The 22168-nt window shown below is 33.9% G+C and overlaps 1 protein-coding gene across 3 annotated transcripts; it reads right to left on the bottom strand.

Annotated features, from left to right (window-relative positions):
* Window positions 1-14462: 14462 nt before the first annotated feature.
* On the bottom strand, window positions 14463-21939 carry LOC127867607 (uncharacterized). Of its 3 annotated transcripts, none has more exons than XM_052408900.1 (4): window positions 21262-21939; window positions 19040-19168; window positions 18534-18599; window positions 14463-18171 (listed from the first exon to the last, which is right to left on the bottom strand). In XM_052408900.1, the coding sequence occupies exons 2-4, from the start codon at window positions 19118-19120 to the stop codon at window positions 17083-17085; spliced, it is 1236 nt and encodes a 411-aa protein (XP_052264860.1). In that variant the 5' UTR covers window positions 19121-19168; window positions 21262-21939; the 3' UTR covers window positions 14463-17082. The 3 variants fall into 3 exon arrangements, with proteins under 3 accessions (XP_052264860.1, XP_052264861.1, XP_052264859.1); XM_052408901.1 differs by having other exon boundaries at window positions 19040-19180; window positions 21737-21939; XM_052408899.1 differs by having other exon boundaries at window positions 19040-19180; window positions 21262-21938.
* Window positions 21940-22168: the final 229 nt, after the last annotated feature.

Raw genomic sequence — 22168 nt, 5'->3', positions numbered from 1 at the left:
TCTCTGTGTTTCATGCATTTTCCCACTAGCCTTTGCAAATGATAATGGCACAACAGAAAGTTCATGTTCTAGTACAGATGCGGTTTCTACGGCTCTCACTGACTTAGCTGCGTTGAAAAGTCCCTGCATTAGCTTTTTGTCAGCCTTTAAAATCTGTGTCACTCTCTGCTTTTCATTGACTCTCTCCTTTTAGAGATATGCAAATGTATTGGACTGTACATTTTGAATAGGAGCATAAAATTCAACATTTTGCTCTTTGAGCCTTTTCTCTGCAAATTCCTTGAGTAATCTTTTTCCTCGACTTAAACAGGTTAATAAATCATCTCTGATATCATTAGTAGCAACGTCCTTAGATGCTATTGAGAACAGTCTGTTCTTGAGAACAGTCTGTTCTCCTCTTCATGCACTCCGAATATATCATATGAACCAAAGAGCTGCATCATTTTCTTGAGGCACTCTTCCTCTGAAGAAACTCTCGGACGAGTTCCATCTTCTCTATTCTTGAATATTCCAATATCTTCGTCATCATCATGTTGATTGAAATATTTCATGGTACTACTGGGAACCTCAGATCTTACTGACCACGTAATACAAAACCTATCTCTTGCCTGGTCCTGTCTTGTTATTCCAATAATACCCCTGTCGTTTTACACATTCTGTTTATCCACTTAGTAGCTTGGTCGACAGGTACTCCGTTGAATGCTTTTTCCTTCAGCCTGACTACAAAGTGACCTTCAATAAATTCGTTGAACACTTCATGTGCTGCATATTCTAATGCTGTTATGTCTGCTAGATATACAGGACCCCAACGGGCATAGTTTGTGTGGTCATACATCATTAGCCACGGTAGCATTTCGGAAAAGGCTTCAATATGCAACAGCCAATCACCTATTCTTTTGGTTTGAATGAACTTCCTAAGGATGTCAACCACATGTAGGTAGGAATTCCCGATAGAAAAGTGCTTCACTTCACTTTTCTATTTGTCGAATTTTCTAGTAATTCACCTATCTTTTTCTCCTTGACTGCTTCAAGAAGATTATCATTTGCTTTACGAATATAATCTTGGTTCAAGCGACTTTTCATTTCGAAAGCAACCTTGTTATTCGCTTACTTCATGTTCAAGTTCTGGGATTTCTTCTTCCTTAGATTCTAACCACTGACGAAAATATCTAAACTTTAAGCTCCAAATCGCCTCATATGCAAGCATATGGCCCCTAACCGCACGATACTATGCCTTTCCATCCATAACCTTAGTAACAGCATTTGGTCCAAATACACCCGCTTCAAGAAATACGTCTTCCAATCCTGAACATTCCATATGTTGACCGATCTCGCGAAGGAAATTGAAGCATACATGAAGTCCTCCCATCACAAAAATAACATTCTTGTAACGTTTTATTTGCCCAAAATATTTCTTTTCCTTTGTTGTATAATGGCTGGTCAGCAGTTATAACAGTGTATTTCTGTCCAACATGCCTACTTATTCAATCAAATCTATTTACGATTGTGTCGTACTCATCCGCCGGTGCACACAGAATAGGTAGCATTTCTGGTCTGGTTACACTATGACTTTGTTGATATGTTGTTTCATTATATGCGCCCTAGAGCGGTACAGACTGTTTTCCAGACGATGACTGTATACCAATATGTTTTAAGATATATTACAACACTTTTCTTAAGTAATTGCACTGTTTTTTCTAAAGATTATAAATGGTACATTGGTCTCATGCACATCACAAGTTTTGTACCAAAACCCAGGATGTCATTTCAATATTCCAATCAGTGCAAAAGTTTCATTCCTTTTAGATCATGTATTACCATGCCAGGAAAGTCATGATTAAAATGAGACATTCGCAGTAACATAATACAATATGAGATCACATAGTGGCATACATTTAAAAACAAAATACTCAAATAAAACGGGCAAAGTACCATATATGACAACTCATGAGCATCTACTTGACTGGAAGGGATAATAATTCTGAATAGTTATATACCTTTGATGCTGCATAAATCACTATCAATTGCTCCTAATGAGTCTTACTTTTTGCTTGATACAAATAGCGTTTTCCTTTTCAGGGGCACTTACTCTTCATTTACTTTCAGTTACAATCCCTGGCTATTTTCTGTATTGGGTTTTCTGTACAAGCATGATGTCAACAGGGATTAGATCAGCATTATAAGATATATGCAGATTAAACAGGATGGAGAATGTACACTTAAAAACAATGTAATAAGATACTGAAATACACAAATGAGTGTCAGTCTTTTTAAAGCGTACGTTGTACATCATTATATATATAATGGATCATTTTAATTGTTCTTTTTACTTTTCAAATATGTTTATAGAGTTAATAAAAATAAGCAAAAACTATTCCATTGTTTCAAAAATACTTTTTGAACATAATATTTTATTCTGTTGATTTTCAATGCCAGTTGTCATGTTTATTTTTGCATAAAGTGCACTTAATGACCTTTTGACCTATATAAGTGTACACTAGAATAGATATAATTTTAATTAGATCCAACCTGAAGCAGGTTCATTTTCAGACAATATTACTGCCTTAAACTTTTCAATTTTGGCTATAAATCTCATTTAGATGTATTTCATCTCCTAAACAACTGAAAACTGTACCTATTGACCTTTGACCTAATTAAAAGGATGTCAAGCACCTGAGAAGGTGCCATCCCCTCTAGATTTTCAGGAGAGGGTATGTAGATACCAAAAAACATAAAAAGAAGCCATGCCTAAAAAATGCCAACTAATTTTTTTTTCAGGCACATTTCTCAGATTTTTAGGTTAACTAAAAAACTGTTGGGATTTCAGTTGCTCTGTGTTTTTCTTGAACTCAGCGAAAACTAGCTATTTGCGGTAAAAGATACGGTAAAAATTTAATTGACATAAATCCACGGGGCTTTGCATTTGTAAATATGTGAATCTTCATGTAACACATAACACAAGAATACGTTGTTTTTATCTACCGATTTATTGACGTCCGGATAATGTCCATTAATGCATGTGGATGATTTTTAAAACATTCACACGTTCGACGTTATCATTCTTATTTGCTTTGAAACGTCAACGTATTTGTTATTCAATGATGTAATGATAATCACTTACTGCATTGAATATTTGAAACATGTTTTTATTCTAGTGTAAAACGCGATTATTAAATCCAACAAAACCTGGAGCTTTTCTCAAAGGCAATCCCTAATTTCATGTTATCAATAACTGAAGCCATCATTGTTTTTTAATGTTTGGTAATGAAGGTATTATACGTGTGTTGTGTTAAGGCTTAATTGGTAGGTGAAAAGGCATTAATTATAATTACTTCCATCAATGCATCATTAACTACACCGTTATCAGAGTAAATTGGGGGTATAGATGAATTCGAACAAGGCTAAATACAATGTTTTTGAGTGGACCACCAAGTTTTTTTTAACAGTTGTACTTTGTTTTAATCTGTCAGCTAGTTTCTTAATTGTATTATCTTATTGAAAATTGTACAACCTTGTATTGGTTTGTTTCTTAAAGTTCAGATTTTTTGCCACAAAGATGTATGTTTATGTATTGCCTTTAACGATAAGCTCGTTTCCTCCGAACACGTTTCCGTATATTGTGTTCAAGCCAAGTTGGATTACAGCTGCAAATGATTACATCACTAGCCTGTATAGCTATGAGCGCTGAGTGCTGTTGGGAAGTGTTTTGGGAGACCTATAAAATACATTTAATAACAGGGGATGGTTGCAAAAATTGAATTGAATAGAGACACACATTGCACAGACTATTTCTAACTCGGTTCGACGTATATGACATCTTCATCTTGAATATAAACGGCGACAATTACAATTGGCACGCTCTTAGCGTTTATGTAATTTTAAATAATTTAAGGTCAGTTTAGAGAGCGAGTCGTAACACAAGTTTCAGTGACGGCAAAAATGTACAAATCTGTTATCTGATGATATTTATTTTAAAATATTCGAGAATACATAACGACGCATTTTAAACAAAAGGCAACTGTGAGTTTAATAGAAGTTCGAATATACAAATATGAATATGAGTGTTAAGTTTAAATATAAATGACGTGAAGATTAAACAATGGTTAGTTAACGTGTTTATGAATATTATTATTGTTTCTAAATAATACAATATATTTCATAATCGTTTTAGGATAATTAATAGGAAATGAATTTGAAGATTATTCAACTAAAATGTTTCTTTAGATACATTCAATAAATAATTAAGGAACAAGTTACACCGAAAACATAGATCGACGGACCATGTACATGTAACATAAAATACATGTAACATGAAGTGCATACATTTAGAATTCAGAAAAAAGGCTAGTTAAATCATTTGCATTGTTATAATAATTCAGGAAGAATTGGAACTATTTAACTCAAAAACATTAATTATATAGTTTACTTTATAATTACTAATACATAACAAGAAATATCTTTAAAAAAGATATACGGCGTTGATTGTGGTTGGAGTTTATGAAAGGTAAAGAGTTCAATGAATGAGATCAAGGATAGCGAATGTCTTTTTCTGTGCAGTTCTTAGCTGCATCACACGCAGTACGGGATGTTACGCGGCGTTTTTGCGGCTTATTTTACATTATTACATATTGCTGGTCACAAACCTAAAGATACAAAACAGAAAACCAAAAGAATAATGGAAGTGACATTAAAACATATGAGTCAACCGGCCACACGCGAAGTATCCGTACATATTTTAAATATTTATACGCGCGTTCTTCGAACAAACCTGTTTTAGTGGTTTGTCGGGCATTGCTATTTAATTCGAGAACTAACAGTATCGAGAATCATCGCGCTAATGCTTAATACATTAATCAATATGGTGGAATAATTCTTGTTAAATTAATTAAAAATAATATTTATCATGGTATTGTTGAAACACATTAAGAATCTTTTACTGACATACCATAATTATATCGCTGGATATCTTCATTTAACACATTTCTGGTCTAAAGTAAATTCCAGTTCACCTAGTTCACGTTATAGCGTCTTTATTATATAACAATTATTTTACTGCCCGCGAACTGCAGTCAGCGATGACCTGTATATAAACTCTGACATTCACACACACTAACCGCGAACTTACGAAGGTGTAGAATCTACGCACAAATTGTATTGATGTGAAGAATTAAGTGTAAAACTGTTCTATCTATCATGCCTTTTCATAAGAGATGAAATTGTTTCATGCTGAACACGCAGTAAAACAGTGTTAGAATGACGCGGCCATGTTTGCAATGTCCTGGTGGTATTCTCAAATCAGTCAATGGACTAAATGAAGTGTATTCATTCGTGGATAGCCGCGGGCATTTTTATGAATGTAACCAAAAGGTCACCTAAGGTCAAAAGTGACGTTAAACAGCTATGCCGAAAAAATCATACACGCTATAATATAAACACGCAAGCACGCACACTCGCTTGTGTAACTCACTGGGACGTTTAACATAGAATTGATGAGTTGAATATACAGTCGCGCGGTTTTGACCAATATCTACGGTTCGCATTACTAATCTTGAAACAAAATACATCATCATTCAATTTAATACCTAAAAAATCTGGTTCAAACAGGGAAGCAATACAGGAAAGATGAGATTAAATAACAAACGTATATCAACAATGTCCCTTCTTCAATTATTTCAATATAAAGCATAGTCTCGTGAATCGTCAAGTTTACCGCGTGCAGAAGTGGACGAATCTGCAAAATGTCATGTAGTGAAAACGAGGTTTGCATGGTCGAAAATACATATTTGGAAAAAGAAGTTTAAGAATATTAAAATGACACTTTGATTATTTATTTTTGTGCTTTTTCGCATAGTTTTATAAGTAACGCTTTTCTGCAATTCTGCGAAAAACGAACAATGCAGGAATCTCAGACATTCCAAATTGCAAACCCTAAATCTGTATTCTCTTTTTTTGAACCATTTATTTTCAAATTCAACTGTTATGAACATAAATATGGATCAAGCAATATTTATTTGTAAAATATCCAGACATAAATGCATTACGCATGCAAATATGTCAATTTCATAACAATTTAAAATTCCAGCTTCACTAGCAAGGCTGCATAAACACTAATAAGTGTCTGTGTCTTGTTTGAAAACTTAATATTTGTTTTGTAAACGGATCTTCTTCAAACAAAACAACAAAGTAAGCGAGTGATTCAGCTTGTTCAAATTTTAATCGCTTCATTGATATGCCGTTAGCGAGTATTTTACTTCAAAGTGCAAGTCGCACGAGAGATCAGTGATTTTTTTCAAAGGCTCTGAAACATAAATGTTAACAAAAGCCGTCAAAACGGGTACTGATATATGATGGTTCAGTTTTCCTAAATTACAATTTCGAAAATAATTTTATGGGAAACTAGTCCTTTGCATAGTCAATATTTGTCATACATAAATTATGCAAGACAAATAGGAATCAAAATGTTTAGTTCTGTTGTTGCTTTCTCACTAAAATGGCCTATGCCCAAACTCTTATATCTCGAAGAGTTTCTTTCATACTTTGCGTATACCTGCTGATTTACACTTATCCATTTCAATAACAGACGATGCTTTCATCTCACGTCCTTCTGTTTAGTTTGAAGCTTCATTTATACGCGAACAAATAAACTACACATCTACAATCATTCAAATAAATATTGAAACAATCATTTTGGGCCGTGCTCTGTGAAAAGGAGGTTAAATGCATGTGCGCAGTCCGTACAGGCTAATCTAGGACGACACTTTCCGCTTTTATGATATTTTTCTTGAAGGAAAGTCTCTTATTAACCAAATTTAGGTTTAGGCGGAAAGTGTCATCCCTGCACAGGCTAATCTGGGACGACACTTTACGCACATGCGTTAAACCCCATTTTCACATAGCACGGCTCATTTTATTTATTTAAGGGATTTGTATGTGAACGAGCTGTCGTATGATTGTGCGCAATTTTTCGTCGACCAGTCGTTACCAGTCTGCACGCAATCGCCTACCAGCCATTTTTTAGTAAATTGTGTGTGACAAGTCTAAAAGAAATCGAGCAGAGACCATTGAAAGCTTTTAAAAGCGACATGTAAGATCAGCCGCGATTTAAATGGGTCTTCACACCAATAGAAGACCGTATACAATTTGAACTCCAATCAGTCGGCTAAACTACGTGACCACTCGACTTAAAGTGAATTTAGCATTAATAAAACATCTGGGTATTGTAACTATAAATGTCCAACGTGTTATTTAATGTATAACGTATAGGAGCTCTTGCTTCGCTTTAAAGAACCGTTCCAAACCATGTGTAAATTGATGTTACATTGAATTAATTTAATGGTTAAAAAAAGCTTCTGATACTCCCTGCAAAATAAGTGTTTATCTTGATCGTTTGAACTTGTACACGCAAATAAATGACAATTCCGTGGTAGATACATACAATACATTAGTTAATATCGGTGTTTGGTCGAATATAAGTAATAGAATATTTCCGGAAACAACACATATTGGTTTTATTCTATGCTTTTATAGTAAAACAAATGAACACTAGGGTATTCCTATCCATCATGTATTTTTTCTAAGGTATATATTTTCCACCAACCCATCATTTGATAATGCTCAGTAGCTGAATCATTTCCGAATTAAATTAATATTAAGAACTTGTTCATTATGGTTTAGAATCCAAAATACACGTTTTGTACCATTTTCATCGATTATCTGACCGAATACCTATTTGACAACTTACTTATTCATGTATATGCAAGTGTTATTTTGTCATGTGACCTACACATACGCATGACTCAAGAATATATTTTGGTTGTGAAGATTGCTATAATCTGTGATTTAATTCCTCTATTTGTCTTAAACATCATATTTCGACCTATATTCAAGTATGCACGTGTCATATGTTAAAACAATTCAAACAATGATAGTGTAGGTAATTCGAAAAATAAAAGTAGCTTAAATAGCCCCGGACAAACATGCATATTCTTTCCTATATCTAATAGTTTACCTCTTACTCTATATTTAATTTATACATATTAAAACTGTGTGCTTACTTATTTGTACAAAAGAACATAAACTAGGCAAACTCTATTTAGCACTTTGAACGAGAATGTACTTTTTGTACAAAAAAATATTTTCAATATATAGTATTGCATACATGAATGTTATATATGTATCAGCTTCTGTGCATGTACTAAAATAGTGTATGTAAACATAGTTGTATTAATCAAAACATTCGTATTCAACACATGTTGCAAAAACACAACGTTTCAAGGAAGGTAACTTGTACTTACTTAGATTAAACCATGAATCTAGACTTTCTATATAAAAATTACACATATATATGAAAGATAACTTAAGAATGTATAGCAATTTAATTAATTAACTGATAATGCAGATTTTAAAATATAGCTTTTATTCAAAATATTTATTTACGGTGATGTGATTAAATGTCACTTTAAGAGATGTCTGCAAATGTTTCACCTGGGACCAGTTTTTCAATGCTTCTTCTGTTTTAGTTATAGTTTTATACATTTCAAATGTTTGCTTCATGTTATTTATAAGTCAAAATTGTGAAGGGCGTCTTTTTTCTTCTGACAATTAAAGATAAACCATGTAATTTCAAGGCATACAATCTTTACATCAGTCATTTTTGAATTTGTACTTCCAAGTATAAAATCCTGATATGTCAACTGTACGTGTAAGCCTGGTCTACTTCTATGGAGAATGTCAACAGCAAATTTTATCATTTCTTAGGTATACGGGCATTACCAGAACAAGTGTGTTATGTTTTAATGACACTTATTATTTCTTTGTTCAGGTCCAGCGTGAAAGCGAAATTAGTTTATTTCGTGTTCGCATTAATTTCGTATGAACACAAGTATGTCAGAACTCAAATAATATACCATACATCGTTGCTTCTTCGTAATTTATATAAACAAAGATAAAACAATCAATTTTATTTTGCTTAATATTGCATTTTAAATTTTGTTGAGTTTACTATTTCAGATAATATATATGATACAGTGTAAACAAGTGGTGGCACTGAGACACACATACAAGATATATATGCTTGATTGCTCCGGTTCCGAGGTGGCATTGAAGAATTGTAATTTGCAATTCTTTTATACCACCTCGGAACCGGAGCAATCAAAACAAAATTCCTATAAATTACACTTTAATCAACATGAACAGACGTAAAACAGGTTATATCAATGATATTAGCACAGGTTCACGGTTTGCACCGCTAAATAGCGATTAATCACATAAACAAAAGGCCTAATCAAAGAATGACGGGCGAGGTGTGACAGGCGTCGAACTTCCGACACTGATCTTCTGCGGACAGCTCCCCGATACGGCAAGGATGCTCGTATTACTTCGTATTTCAATTACTTCGCAATATTACTATAATTGTTGGATAAATGATACTCGATTTAAAAACTGTTCGATAAAACCATCATACTTTTGTTATGCTGTTGCGTTTTGTAGACAGGAACGTAAGAAGATAATTACAATTGTCATAATTAAAACCTTTTTACAAACTTCAAAGTCCTTGAAATCAAAACTTCAAGTGGTATTTCACTTCAACACAGAAAGGCTCTGAACATAAACCTTCCATGAAGAATGAAAATCAACTGTTTGTGTATGTTATATTGACAGTTAGTGGACAGTTCTATTACATTTCATATTTTTTGCTATTCTGAAAATTCTGCGATAAGCTTTCCGTGTTGATTATGAAATAAAATACAATTTGTGAGGACATTAACATTAGCAGCGTAAGATGTATAAAAGCAATCTTACAAAGTTTCAAAATATGACATCAAATGAATCTCGAATTTAAAGAAAACAACATCATTTCTTTCTTGAGTCGTACGGTCATCATGTTAGAGCAATTAGTGAAGAATACACAACTTTATAAATTTAACAACCAAATAGCATTGGTTTGCTTGCTGCGAAGAGGGAGATTCAATACGGAAATTGAGTTGTATTTATGTATGACGTAACTGACTGTAAAATTAATGAATATTGTCTAATTAGAAGTTAATTATAGTTTGCTATCACCTTTGTGTACGTCGGCTATTATGTCCTAAATACTGGAAGAGAATATTATGCTTCAATTTAACAGATATATTAAAAGGAAAGGGAAACGGAAAGCTCTGATCATTACAACTTATTTACGTACACAATTATATTCGAAATCTTTGTAAGAAGATACATTTGCATTCGGTTACAATAATAATTTCCGGAAATTCGCGTGCACTTTAACTTGTTTATTATTAAAACATATGAAATTACAATAACTTCCTAAAAATATATGAAAATACGACAAGTTATAATTACAACTATTGTAATTTAACTATCGACTTGTATCATTTGTAATTCAAAATTTCGACAAGAATGGACGCCTCAGGTGAAAAACGTTCAGATCCATCTTTACATGCTTTATCTATGGTTGTTAAAGATACTTATAATGCGCTTTATGTAAACGGTCAAACGATGCAGTATTACGTTGCATATAAAGTCAATATACCCATACAAATTAAAAAATTTAAAAGCGTAATATTCCCTTTTTTCTAGGAGACCGCACACGTGAGAGAGACAAAAATGCGATTGACCTTACAAAAAAGCAGGTATATCAAAACAAAGCCATTAACATAAATACATGATGAAAAAATCCTGCTACATACAATCCGCGTCGTGCAATAATGAGACTTTGGACATATCCGATCAGTTAAATTCCAGATGTCTCCCTTTAACTCTACTGAGTAGCAATAATGTACGAGTACACGAAGCTTGCATGAAATTATAGCGAACAGGAAGCTCCTAACGAGACTAGCCAAAGTTGGTCAGGAGCTTTGCTAGCGGCATATGCGATCATACCTAGCCAAAGTTGGTCAGGAGCTTTGCTAGCGGCATATGCGATCATACCTAGCCAAAGTTGGTCAGGAGCTTTGCTAGCGGCATATGCGATCATACCTAGCCAAAGTTGGTCAGGAGCTTTGCTAGCGGCATATGCGATCATACCTAGCCAAAGTTGGTCAGCAGCTTTGCTAGCGGCACATGCGATGATACGTATTTTGCATAACGCAACTCATATAAACATGTCAAAATATGTAAGAAAAATGCAAAAAAACGATCGTATATTTGATTAGAGACATTATTGTGGTATGTCACGACATATAACATTAGGTCAGCATTCTAATGAGATTCCAGAACAAACTGAAAAATATACAGAACATATTTGTTAATTTCAATATAAGATCGTATTGTCATTTCACGAATAATTTTGCAAAACATATATCTCTTATTGTTACGAATATCCATTTAATATTAACATAAATTAAGAGAAAAGAAATCGTACGCTGAACTTAAAACGTAATTTTTAGCCCACGTTAAATTTGTATCTACTTATCGAGCGACAATTTTATTACCATTATTTACACTAATGTGTATTATTTAACATCACATGACTATCCCATGTTCAATTACATTATATCTATAGCGCAACAATTGTTATTATCGCATTTATACAGTATAATTATTATGTCGTGTAGGGAAATTCAAACAGAGCAAAGTAATTAAAACAATAAATAGTTCCATAAACCCTTGTCTGAGATCCAATAGATAAGAAAACCATTAGAATTAAAACAATTTGACCAGGAGACCAACAATCTAAATCGAGATCTCCATCTGAAGCCATCTTATCAATATCCTGTTGAGCTGATTTCCGTTTAACTATGAGAATTCTATATGTGTATGTCTGTAAGAACAATTTAGTACGAGCTAACAGTATCGATAAAATACTCTTGGTGTTGTAATCGAACTGTCGGTAAACGTACGCTGTATTTATATGCCGTCGGCATTTATGCAGATTAACCCGTTCATGCCTAGCGGCCTGAAAAAAGGACATTGCAAACAGCGTAGACCCAGATGAGACGCCGCATAATGCTGTTTGCTTAAATGAATTTCTTTATGAAATATTAAAAATATAGAAATAAATATACTTGACACCCCTAATTTTGGAAATAAATTGATCCAATTTTGAAGGATGGGAGAGTCCACTGGGCATAAATGGGTTAAGCGTAATTTTCAAGACAGTTCATGCACCGATGAAATGCAGAAAAAAATGCTTTTCAATTATTTATTGTACGAAAGGCTTTCTAGAAATATTTAAAATGTTTCTAAAACAATGTGTTCCCGTCATCCGTATATTCTGATGCATTGAGTCTCTATCGGTATTGTATATACATTGATTTATTTCAACTAAAATGTTCAGATATTAAACACCATACTTGATAGAGATGTTTCTTCAATCAGGAAAAAATATTTGGTTTTGACTCTCCCAACTGCTTGATGAAAGTTAATATTAAAAATATTGCTCAATATAAAAACTTAATAAGGGTAGTCGAAGAACTTTTTCTTATGTCAAAAAAACATAGACATAGTGCATAACGATTATTAGTTTCGATGGTTATTCCCTGCAGAACGATTATGCTTTTGTGAAAGATTTTAAACTACACATAATGTGAATTCAACAGACATGTGTATAAATAGCATGTAAAATTGTCGAAATTGAGGGTATATCATTAATTTGTCAGGATCACGCAAGAATTGAATGCAATTAACTGTCTTTGCTTTTTTATTCAAATGTTGGAAATCATGGAGACATATTTCCCCAAGACTCGCTATAATTTTAAATTGAAATAATTATGCCACGTGACCTTGCTGTTTCAGACTGCAGGATCACGTGACTTTTTGGGGTTTCCCCTTTTAACTTTAATGGATGTAAACACGACGGTAAGTGGTGCTTTATTTCAAATGCCGTAACTTTTTTTAGACACTTTTTCTTAAGAATTTCAACTAATGCATAAAAGACAGATTTGTATGCGTCTTATGGCAATGTGAAATCCATCAGAATTACTTTATGTAATAAGCCTGTATTCTTGTTCAAAATTTGATTTGTACTAGAAGGTTATGCTTCACAAAACGTGAAATTTTGTCACCGATTTCAGACGTATACATTGATTTATTCTTAAACCTTTAGACATCGGCACAAACTGCAAAAAAACTGTATTTTATGCACTTGAGCACGATTTGTGCAAATGTATTTAAATAACTTGAGATATTTGCAAAATTTAAGTTTTTAAAGCGAGATTATACGATTTTGTCAAATATTTATTAAGTTAAATAAAAAGTGTAAAAAAATATTAACATTTCAATATATTAGTAAATTAAAATACAAGTTAATAAGAACATGTGTCGAAAAATGCGAAATAAGCCAGATATTTAATTCTGAAATCGAAAATACGACACGCGAACACTAACTAAACAGACGAATGTTTTTGTTATTGTAGGAAAATATGTACGAAATATCTTCGTCACAATCGGCTCGGGGCGCTAATTTGTCTTTGCTGCATTTCATGAAATTCGTCTTCAATGTATAATTTTTCTTGCCTATTTTGTATTATTGTAACATATTTTATCAATATATTACAATTAAACACATAAAAATCGTATAATCTCGATTTAAGCGTCCAGTAAACTGTGACGGTTCTGTTCGCTCTGGTGGTGGTAGTTGTATTGTTGTTGGTGCTGTTTTTGGTGATGGCGGTGGTGATTTGTTGGTGGTTTGGTGGTATCAGTGAAGGTGGCGGTGGCGGTTGTATTGGGTATTGTGGTTCTAGTGTTAAAAAGACGTTGTTCATAAAATTACAAGAATGTATGAAGGTGTTTAATTAACGCCAAAGTTGGATGGACACCAAAGTGCGGTACTACAAGGTCAGTGTTAATCATGTATTGCATGCTGGAACTCTATAACTCATACATGTCTGTACAATAAATATACATTCAGAACTTTTGTTGGAAAAACTGATTCATGTACTTTAACCCAATCTAAAGAAGGATGCTGTTTGAAATAACAGATCATACAATGTTTAATGACAAACTCTAGACATGTCAACCATTGGATTTAGCCTTGTGTGTTTTAGAACCTTTGTATAAAGCCTTGCAGTACCGCACTTTGGTGTCAAATAGTGTGCCTAGGTCACTTTGCTGTTTTGTCATCGTTTGACATTGGCAGCAACACAGAGTTACATCAATGGCAGATTTATTTTCTGAAAATGATGTTTGTTCAATAAACCATGAATATCAAAAGCAAAGGATGATCTAACCAAAACACATCGGTTATAGCTGCCAACAAATACAACGTGTAAACATCGGTTATCTCTCGCTTACAATAACATGACAATGACATGCATGTACACGTATTTTTATGAATCGCCTTTCCATAAGCACTAATCGAAGCGCTGAAGGCACTAAAGTTGTTCGCAATTGCATAATTTAAGACGCAACTCATTTTTTTTTAATTAATCGCAAGTTTGAAATGAAAACACGCATTTCAAATTTATGTTTGTCACTCTGTTCAGTTTACTGTTATGGCATGTATAAGAAAAGGAAGATAATTAAAGGTAAAAGTATTTAATATATTAATAAATTTGTGTTAAATACATCAATAAAACTCAATTATGTTTGTATGTTAATATGTGTTAATATTTTTCCCAAACTAAAAAATACACTTTATTTATTTTTTCGAATCAGGCTGTTCACACTATTTTTGCCCTTTCATAAATCAAACACATGTTAACATTTACTTTTTGAATTTATTATGCAATGTTCCTCCAGGATTAAACAATTTAAATTGAGGCCTGTGAAATTAACAACTGGCCTGTAAATTATTTCTCCTCGTAGGCCAGTCTGGCCTGTAAATTGTGACGGTCTTTCGCCATGTCTGCTCTGAACTCGTTGGTGGGTAACTAACAAATGACTTTATTCATAGATTCACACAGATATAAACCTCAATACAAATAACTTATGACCGCATGCTTTAACAACACAATACAAGATGTGTCCCTTACATTACAATACACGACATTCCCTTTTCTTTCTTTTTTTAATTATAGGTACATGATACATCAACTACTGTATCGTTATGCGTAAAGGTATATGAAAGAAAGAAAATAACAAAACCTGTCGTAACACATTATATACATCTCTGTTCATAAAATCAAAATGGGACTTTGTCTTTTAAACCTCACAGTTTTTAATTGTTATTGAAAATAGAACATTCCATATGAACACAATTCAATTTAATTAATATAGAACTTCTTTTAAATAAAAAAGTAAATTGAAGTTCATAAAATGAAGTTAACAATTTTACAACATGAACGACAAAATTATTCACTAAAATAAATGTTCCCTAAGTTTCCACAAAATTGTCGCTGTTATCTCAGATTCAGACTTTGTTCAAGACAAAATGTTTTTCTAACAAATGCCAGATACACATAATCTCGGGTTTCAGCTAGGAAATGATAACAAGCTAGAAAGTAGATACACCTAAAAAACAAAGAAGTATTGGATTTCTGTGAGAAGACAACATTGCGCGGATGCAGCAAATGCAGTGGTTATCGTTCTTAGCGTAGTCAAGAGCAGACTGACTTGAAAAACTCCCTCTTAAAATTAGTTGTCCGCTAACGCGAACAACTAAAAATCTCCATGATGAAGAAAGTACTAAAAACCCTTTTTTATTGGATATTTATTTTAAATTGTGTAACCAGACACATCTTAATTAATCCAACTTGTTAATAACACTTTCACTTTTACCCTGGTTGGCAAACGTTGAGACTATTTTTCTTTTTATGCGTGCATAAAATTGGTATTTCATTACAACTGAATTTGTACTTTATACAGAAAGTGAATAAAATAGATATAAACAATAAAAACCACATTAGACGACCCTTTCGGCATAATTGAACTTATTGCAACATGAACAAAAGTATTCTGAGCACGAACATAACACAAAATACAAATGTGCAGTTGAGCTAATTTATGCTTAATGCAGATAACCATGTTACCATGTTAACGATGGCGCGCTATGCTCACCTAGAAACAATACAAATGTACAACAATACGTTTCAGCTGCAGATAATGTAATGAAAGGATACATTTGCAAAAATAATGTCGGCGCTTGATTTATGTACATGTGCCTTTGAATGTTGATTTTCAAAACAAACATACATATATAGATATGGTATGTTCACTTTAAAGTTATCTAATGCTGCAAGTATAAAACAAAAATAACACATGCACAGAGGGAATATAAACGTTTATACACTAAATAAAACTATAACTGCACCTTCACTAGAGAAACCTTATTACCACACGAGGTTCTTTATGTAACACGAGTAAACAATTCCATACATCGAGATGCAAAACAAATTAGACAAGACACAAAGGGAAACAACGCACACATTAATAAAACTGGCATCAACGTCTTCAAAAAATCAACAAAATGCTTTGTGGGGGGATTAACCGACTTTAAGGAGCTCCATACATAATACATGGTCAACAATTATTTAGACAAAACATTTAATTGTAAACACAATTTCACCTCATAGCATCGCAATTAAAGTTGAATACCAAGAAAGATAATAAATTTCAAATTAGCCATTACTAATTACTATTTAAATACTTGAAGGTAGTGTACAAACCAGATACCAAAATTGTAATCTTCCGAGGCACTTCGAAATGAAACCAAACGACTATCAACTTAACATCGTCTTTGATATGAATATGTTTTAGAGACATAGTATCATTTAGTTTAATATACGCAGATCATCGTCGTGCAATTCAGAAATAAGTTTCAAATATTTTATCAGTGCCAAGTTAAAGACCAATCCAGCTGTTGTCTTGACTTAAGCAATCCCCCCCCCCAGCTGATTCATGTGCGTTTGTGAAAAGGTTTATCCTCTTCTAACCATTACATCGCAAAATCAAAAGACGCGAAACGAACAGTGTCAAATTGAATTAAGCGCCGAAGATTGGAAGATTTAAGGTTCAAATGTGCACGTCCATTTGTAAACCTGCCATGTGAATATTTTAAAATGAATCATATCCAAAGCATTTCAAATCAAAGACAACAATCGCTTGATTATAATAAATACGTGATGGAAAGTGGGACTACTGAACATATACTTTATAACATAACATGTTTATTCTTAAAGATTATTTAGGACCAATCAAATATTACGTCGGAACAAATTCAGGGAAAGGATCGTAGTCAAACAAATCAAAATCGTTTTTATAAAGATCACGTAATCTGTTCATGTCCGAATGTGGTATTTCTTTGAATGCCGTACTTAACACTCGTTTGCGGATTGCCTTCTTTTCTTCGTGAGATAAAGTGAACTTAGCTCGCCCGTCTGTCACTAATTCTTCAAACGAAGCCGCAGTTATTTTATCCTCCTGAAGTTCCTTTGGGAATGTTTGGTTTGCAAGAATGTACCCGTTCAGTATAAAAGCGTTCCATAGCCTTTCGGCAAGCTCGCGTTTTGTTAAACAAGACTTAAATGTATCATATATATGAAAGTTGTAGTCAATTTCGTCTCTTATTTCAAATTTAGTAGGGTCTTCGACCTTAAAACTATTAATTAGATTTCCTAACCCAATCCGGTTCACTGTATATTCAAGATCTGTAATAAACGTTTCATGTTTTGCTATGATGTCCGGCTTGAACGCACACGGGTCACAAATATCACTTGCTGGAAGCCAGTGCTTGTCTTGGTTCACATAAGTGCGCTGATGACCAATCTTGAGTAAATACTTAACGAATTCCGGAAATGTCACATCATTCCCACACTGAAGAGACTTTTTGCTGGCTTTCGGACGAACCGTGCGTACAATTTGTGTGCCTTTGGAGAACCAAAAGTCTGGCAGCAGGAATTTATCAATGAAAGCTGACCATATCCGAGTGAACGGATGTCTAACCGTCATGACTCGGTGCGATCTTTTAACAAACTGATCTCCGTTGTAAATGGTATACCGTTTGTACAAATCTGCTCTCTCATAATGAACTTGGTATTTAGTCAGAGTCATCGGGCTTCCTCTTTCATAGTTTTGACCCTCGAAGTATTTGAACAGTCGGATCCACATCGTACATCCGGCTTTCTGCACAACGCAGTAAGACATGTTGGCACGTCGGATGCCTGATATTTCCAACATCGCATTCGTTCGCGTGAAAAATCGTTGGCACATTGTCTCTACTCGTTGACGTCGACCGGTAATGACGTCATCAAGAGAGACAGTATCAGCCGTCTTGGTGGCATTCGTAACTCCCTGATACAGATAATTTACTTGAATTTCATTAAATAATAATTCTCATAAATAATTTAAGTGAAGTGTGATGTATATTAAGTTTAAAATTTAAATACTTTGATCTGCCTTGAAACAAGCTTACGTTTCCTTAATGCAGTTGACATGACGGTGAACGTAAGATGCGGTGATAAATGAAAGTTATTATACTTGATTGCCACTCAACTAGTTAAGAAAACGTTTCATTTGATTCTAACAATATTTCAAAACTTGTTCATGGTTGAAACAACTTCAAACCTATTGTAAGCCAATTTATATGTCTATCAAATGTATATAAAATACGATTGCGTGAGATTTTACGCATATATGATGCTAAATCCCAGTACCGTTACTAATGCAGGCATATTCCCCGCTGCTGTGATGATTGCCATTGTCCCATTGTATTCACCATCAGAAAACCGGAAAATACATTATTGTTATTAAGGTTAACACTTTGATATAAAGAATAAGTACAAACGTTCTCTAAAAAAATTAACGCACACAAACTCAAGGCGAAGTCATATTTCATTGGTGCACCTCATAAGTACCATTCCGTACATATGATCTTAACACATAGAAAAAAAAGTTTGTTAAAGTTTTTTAAGTTATTTCATTCAATGAAGTTGTTTTTTTTTAAACATACGACAAATCTTTGAACAAGTCTGTTTAATTTTTTAATAGTAAGTGCAACCTTTATAATAAATTTAATAAATGTGTTCGTGATAAGTGCATCGATCTTGTTTTATGTAATTGACAAATATATTTAATATTTAATAATTGTTTAATATGAAGATTTATATAGAACATACGAAGAAATAAAAGTATCAATCTTATTAGTTGTATGTTTACTACCTTGATTTACATAAACGTTCAGTAGAAGCATTGCAACCACAATAGCCACCGTCAGCAAGGTGCGTGCAAACAGCCGTCTCATCTTGCCGCTACAGACGTGAGTTACAGCAGACCTCCCGGGATTCTTCTTCTGCAGATGTACCTTGACAATAACGCATTTGCGCTTTATGGAAGATTTCTCAAATGCCAATAGTTGCAAAAAGAAATATCTTTTAAAAAAAGGATATACGGCGTTGATTGTGGTCGGTGTTGATGTGAGATCAAAAATGCGCAGTTCTTAACTACATTACACGCAAATCAATTACGGGGTGTTGCGCCAGATATCGTGGCTTATTTCGCTTCATTAGATATTATTGATCAGATATCTATATTTACAGAATAGAAAAACACGAGAAGAGTGAAAATAAATGAAAGCATATAGGTCTGCCGGCAACACACGAATCAGTTGTACATATTTGAAATATGTATACGCGCGTTCGTCGAACAGACCTCTGTTTGTGGTTTGTCGGACACTGTTACTTGATTCCATTATTAAAATAGCATCGTGTTCAAATCATTCCGCTCATGCTTAATAAATTGGTCTATATGGTTGAATATTTCTAATTAAATTAGCAAAACTGGTTTCTTATCATGCAATTGTTAAAAACACATGAAGAATCTATGATTGACATATACCATAATAATATCGAAGAATATCTTCGTTTAATATCTTTCTTTTTAGTTTACCCGATAGCGTTTATATAACGATTTCTGTAACTGACCGCGAACTGACATTGATACCTTGCGGGTTGGAATGCAATGCATTAAAGTGAGGTAACGATTCCACTGCTGGAACGACGGCTTGTTTAAACCTTTATACATTTACGTGTTTAACGGTCAATGTCGAAAACAATTTTAAATATTTTGGTCAAAGCGTATATCAGGTTATTGAACAACAATACTTATTTGATATAAAATTTATGAGTGCACATAATGCAATATCGTAGTAATTACCAAATATGAGAAAACAGCCTTTAAGTACAAACGCTCTGTCGCTCACAATCTTCTAAACGAATTGCAGTATCTCTTTTCATACCATATACTTCCCAAAAATAAAAAGTCAATTGAATAACATATTAATGTAAATGTGAAAACTGTCTGTTGACGGAAGGTTTTCTACTGCAAAAAGTTTCAGGCCTACCGGCGGGAAATTGTATATTCAAATTGATTGGACACTTACAAATGTCAGGTGCAGGTGAAAAGCTGGCGTATACAGCTACGCCGAAAAAGTCTGCAAATAGTTACCGGCGTGTTTAATAAGCTATGTTAATTACCAGGCACATCTGAATATGTCGCGCTCACGGCACTATCGGCGTTTATGACGAAACAATAATTTACATATTATATTTAACACATTATACCGTCAGCATTTTCTTGTTGTGATCCACGCGTAAACATAATGACGAAGCGGGGCTTTGCGATAAAAACAAGGCCATCGTGTCCTCCGCCAATGGCATAGTTTACATGCCTATCGCCACGCGACCCAGGCAAGCAAGCAATTAGAAAAGGCCGTAATCTGATTCACCCCAGCCATTAAATTGTTTTGCTAAAAGCCCTGGTGTCCAGCCCCACAAATAGCGAGATCCTGTGGATAATGTGTACACCGTTCGCACCGCGTCGTCTCAACAAAGCCACGGCGCAATATCTCGGCGCTCTAGAACATTCCTCAGCGTGAAACCTCTATGGCGTTTCAACAGCGCCAATGCCAGCGAGCCGTGCAAACACCGACCCATTATTTTTCACATTTTGTATGTACCAGACGATTGAACGGCGCCCTCACGACGCTCTGTAGAATTGTGTGTTCGTCACGTGAGTGCTGCGCGAACGCCGGCCGTTGTGACTGGGGTTTAAGTTATACGCGACTTTTTGCAAATTATCGATAAAAAAACACATTAAAACTCCTCATGACTTATTCGATTTCGATTCCTACTTAACCATAAACAAATATGTTGATATGTTTGTCAACATTGTTATTTTGCTTGTTGAAATACAGTCTACAAATTCTTTTTCGAATTAGGACTTTGCTTTGAAAATTGACATTTTGCAAATCTTTGAAGAAAAAAAACAGTCAATTAAAATAATCCGTAAAATATGCTTATACGTTCTAGTATTTAAGACGTTGAAATGTAATGTTCAAAAGGGACTTGTTTGTCCATGTCAAAGTTAAAGAAAATTATACATTACCTTTTAGAGGATACGTTTGATCCGAACTGCGTAAAGTATATTCAGTTTGTTGTCGAATACGTTGATAGTTCCAGTTGATCAATTGATATTATGAAACGCCCCTGCACGGGCATTTTACTATAAAGTTGTTACCGGTAAGTTGGCATGCACGTTAGATACGAGGTTGATGTATTGATAGCGTATCAATGTTATGACTGAGCTTTTCGATTTGAGTCGGAACCTGTTTCACATAGTATTTCTTGACCCAATTTTTTTACTCGGCGTCAGTATGTCAATATTATTGGCGATCCGGGGTTAGGTACGGATAACTTACATCCCCACTAATAATTCCTTTCACCGAACAACAGCAAGCATGCTCACGTTCTTGAATACACCTATTTAACCTCTATCGTCGCGCTGATGATAATTCATATTAATAATAGATTGATATGTGTTGAAACATCTATTGTTATTGTAAAACATGACGATAACTTACAATAAATGTATTTATCCACGTTACATGTTTGTACGCCCATGAATTGAATAGTGAACTCTCCTATATGCTTTGCATTTTCACTTTTCTATTTGGAATGTCCATACTTTTTTCCAAACAAATTTTGTAACAGTATATTATATAAACAAAAAATGTTTCAAATCGCGGTGATGGTATATTCCTTGTTTATCACACCACTAACCGAAATAGGATAATAAGTGATAAAATAGGTGATAAATATTAGTAATCTTGTATCTTAAGAAAAGGACCATATTTAACCGGCATACCCAGTAGCTAATCTGTACATGCGCTTTACGACCTTGTGATTAAGTTTATCTTAACTTTTAAATTGAGTATATCAACTGAGCGGTATTACAAAAATATTTTCGTAATAACCTATCTTCTGAATGGAAAAAAATATATGTTGTACATGAG

This window comes from Dreissena polymorpha, chromosome 2, assembly GCF_020536995.1.
Source record: "Dreissena polymorpha isolate Duluth1 chromosome 2, UMN_Dpol_1.0, whole genome shotgun sequence".
NCBI classification, from domain to species: Eukaryota; Metazoa; Mollusca; class Bivalvia; order Myida; family Dreissenidae; genus Dreissena; species Dreissena polymorpha.
This window is presented reverse-complemented; position numbering and strand designations above follow the sequence as displayed.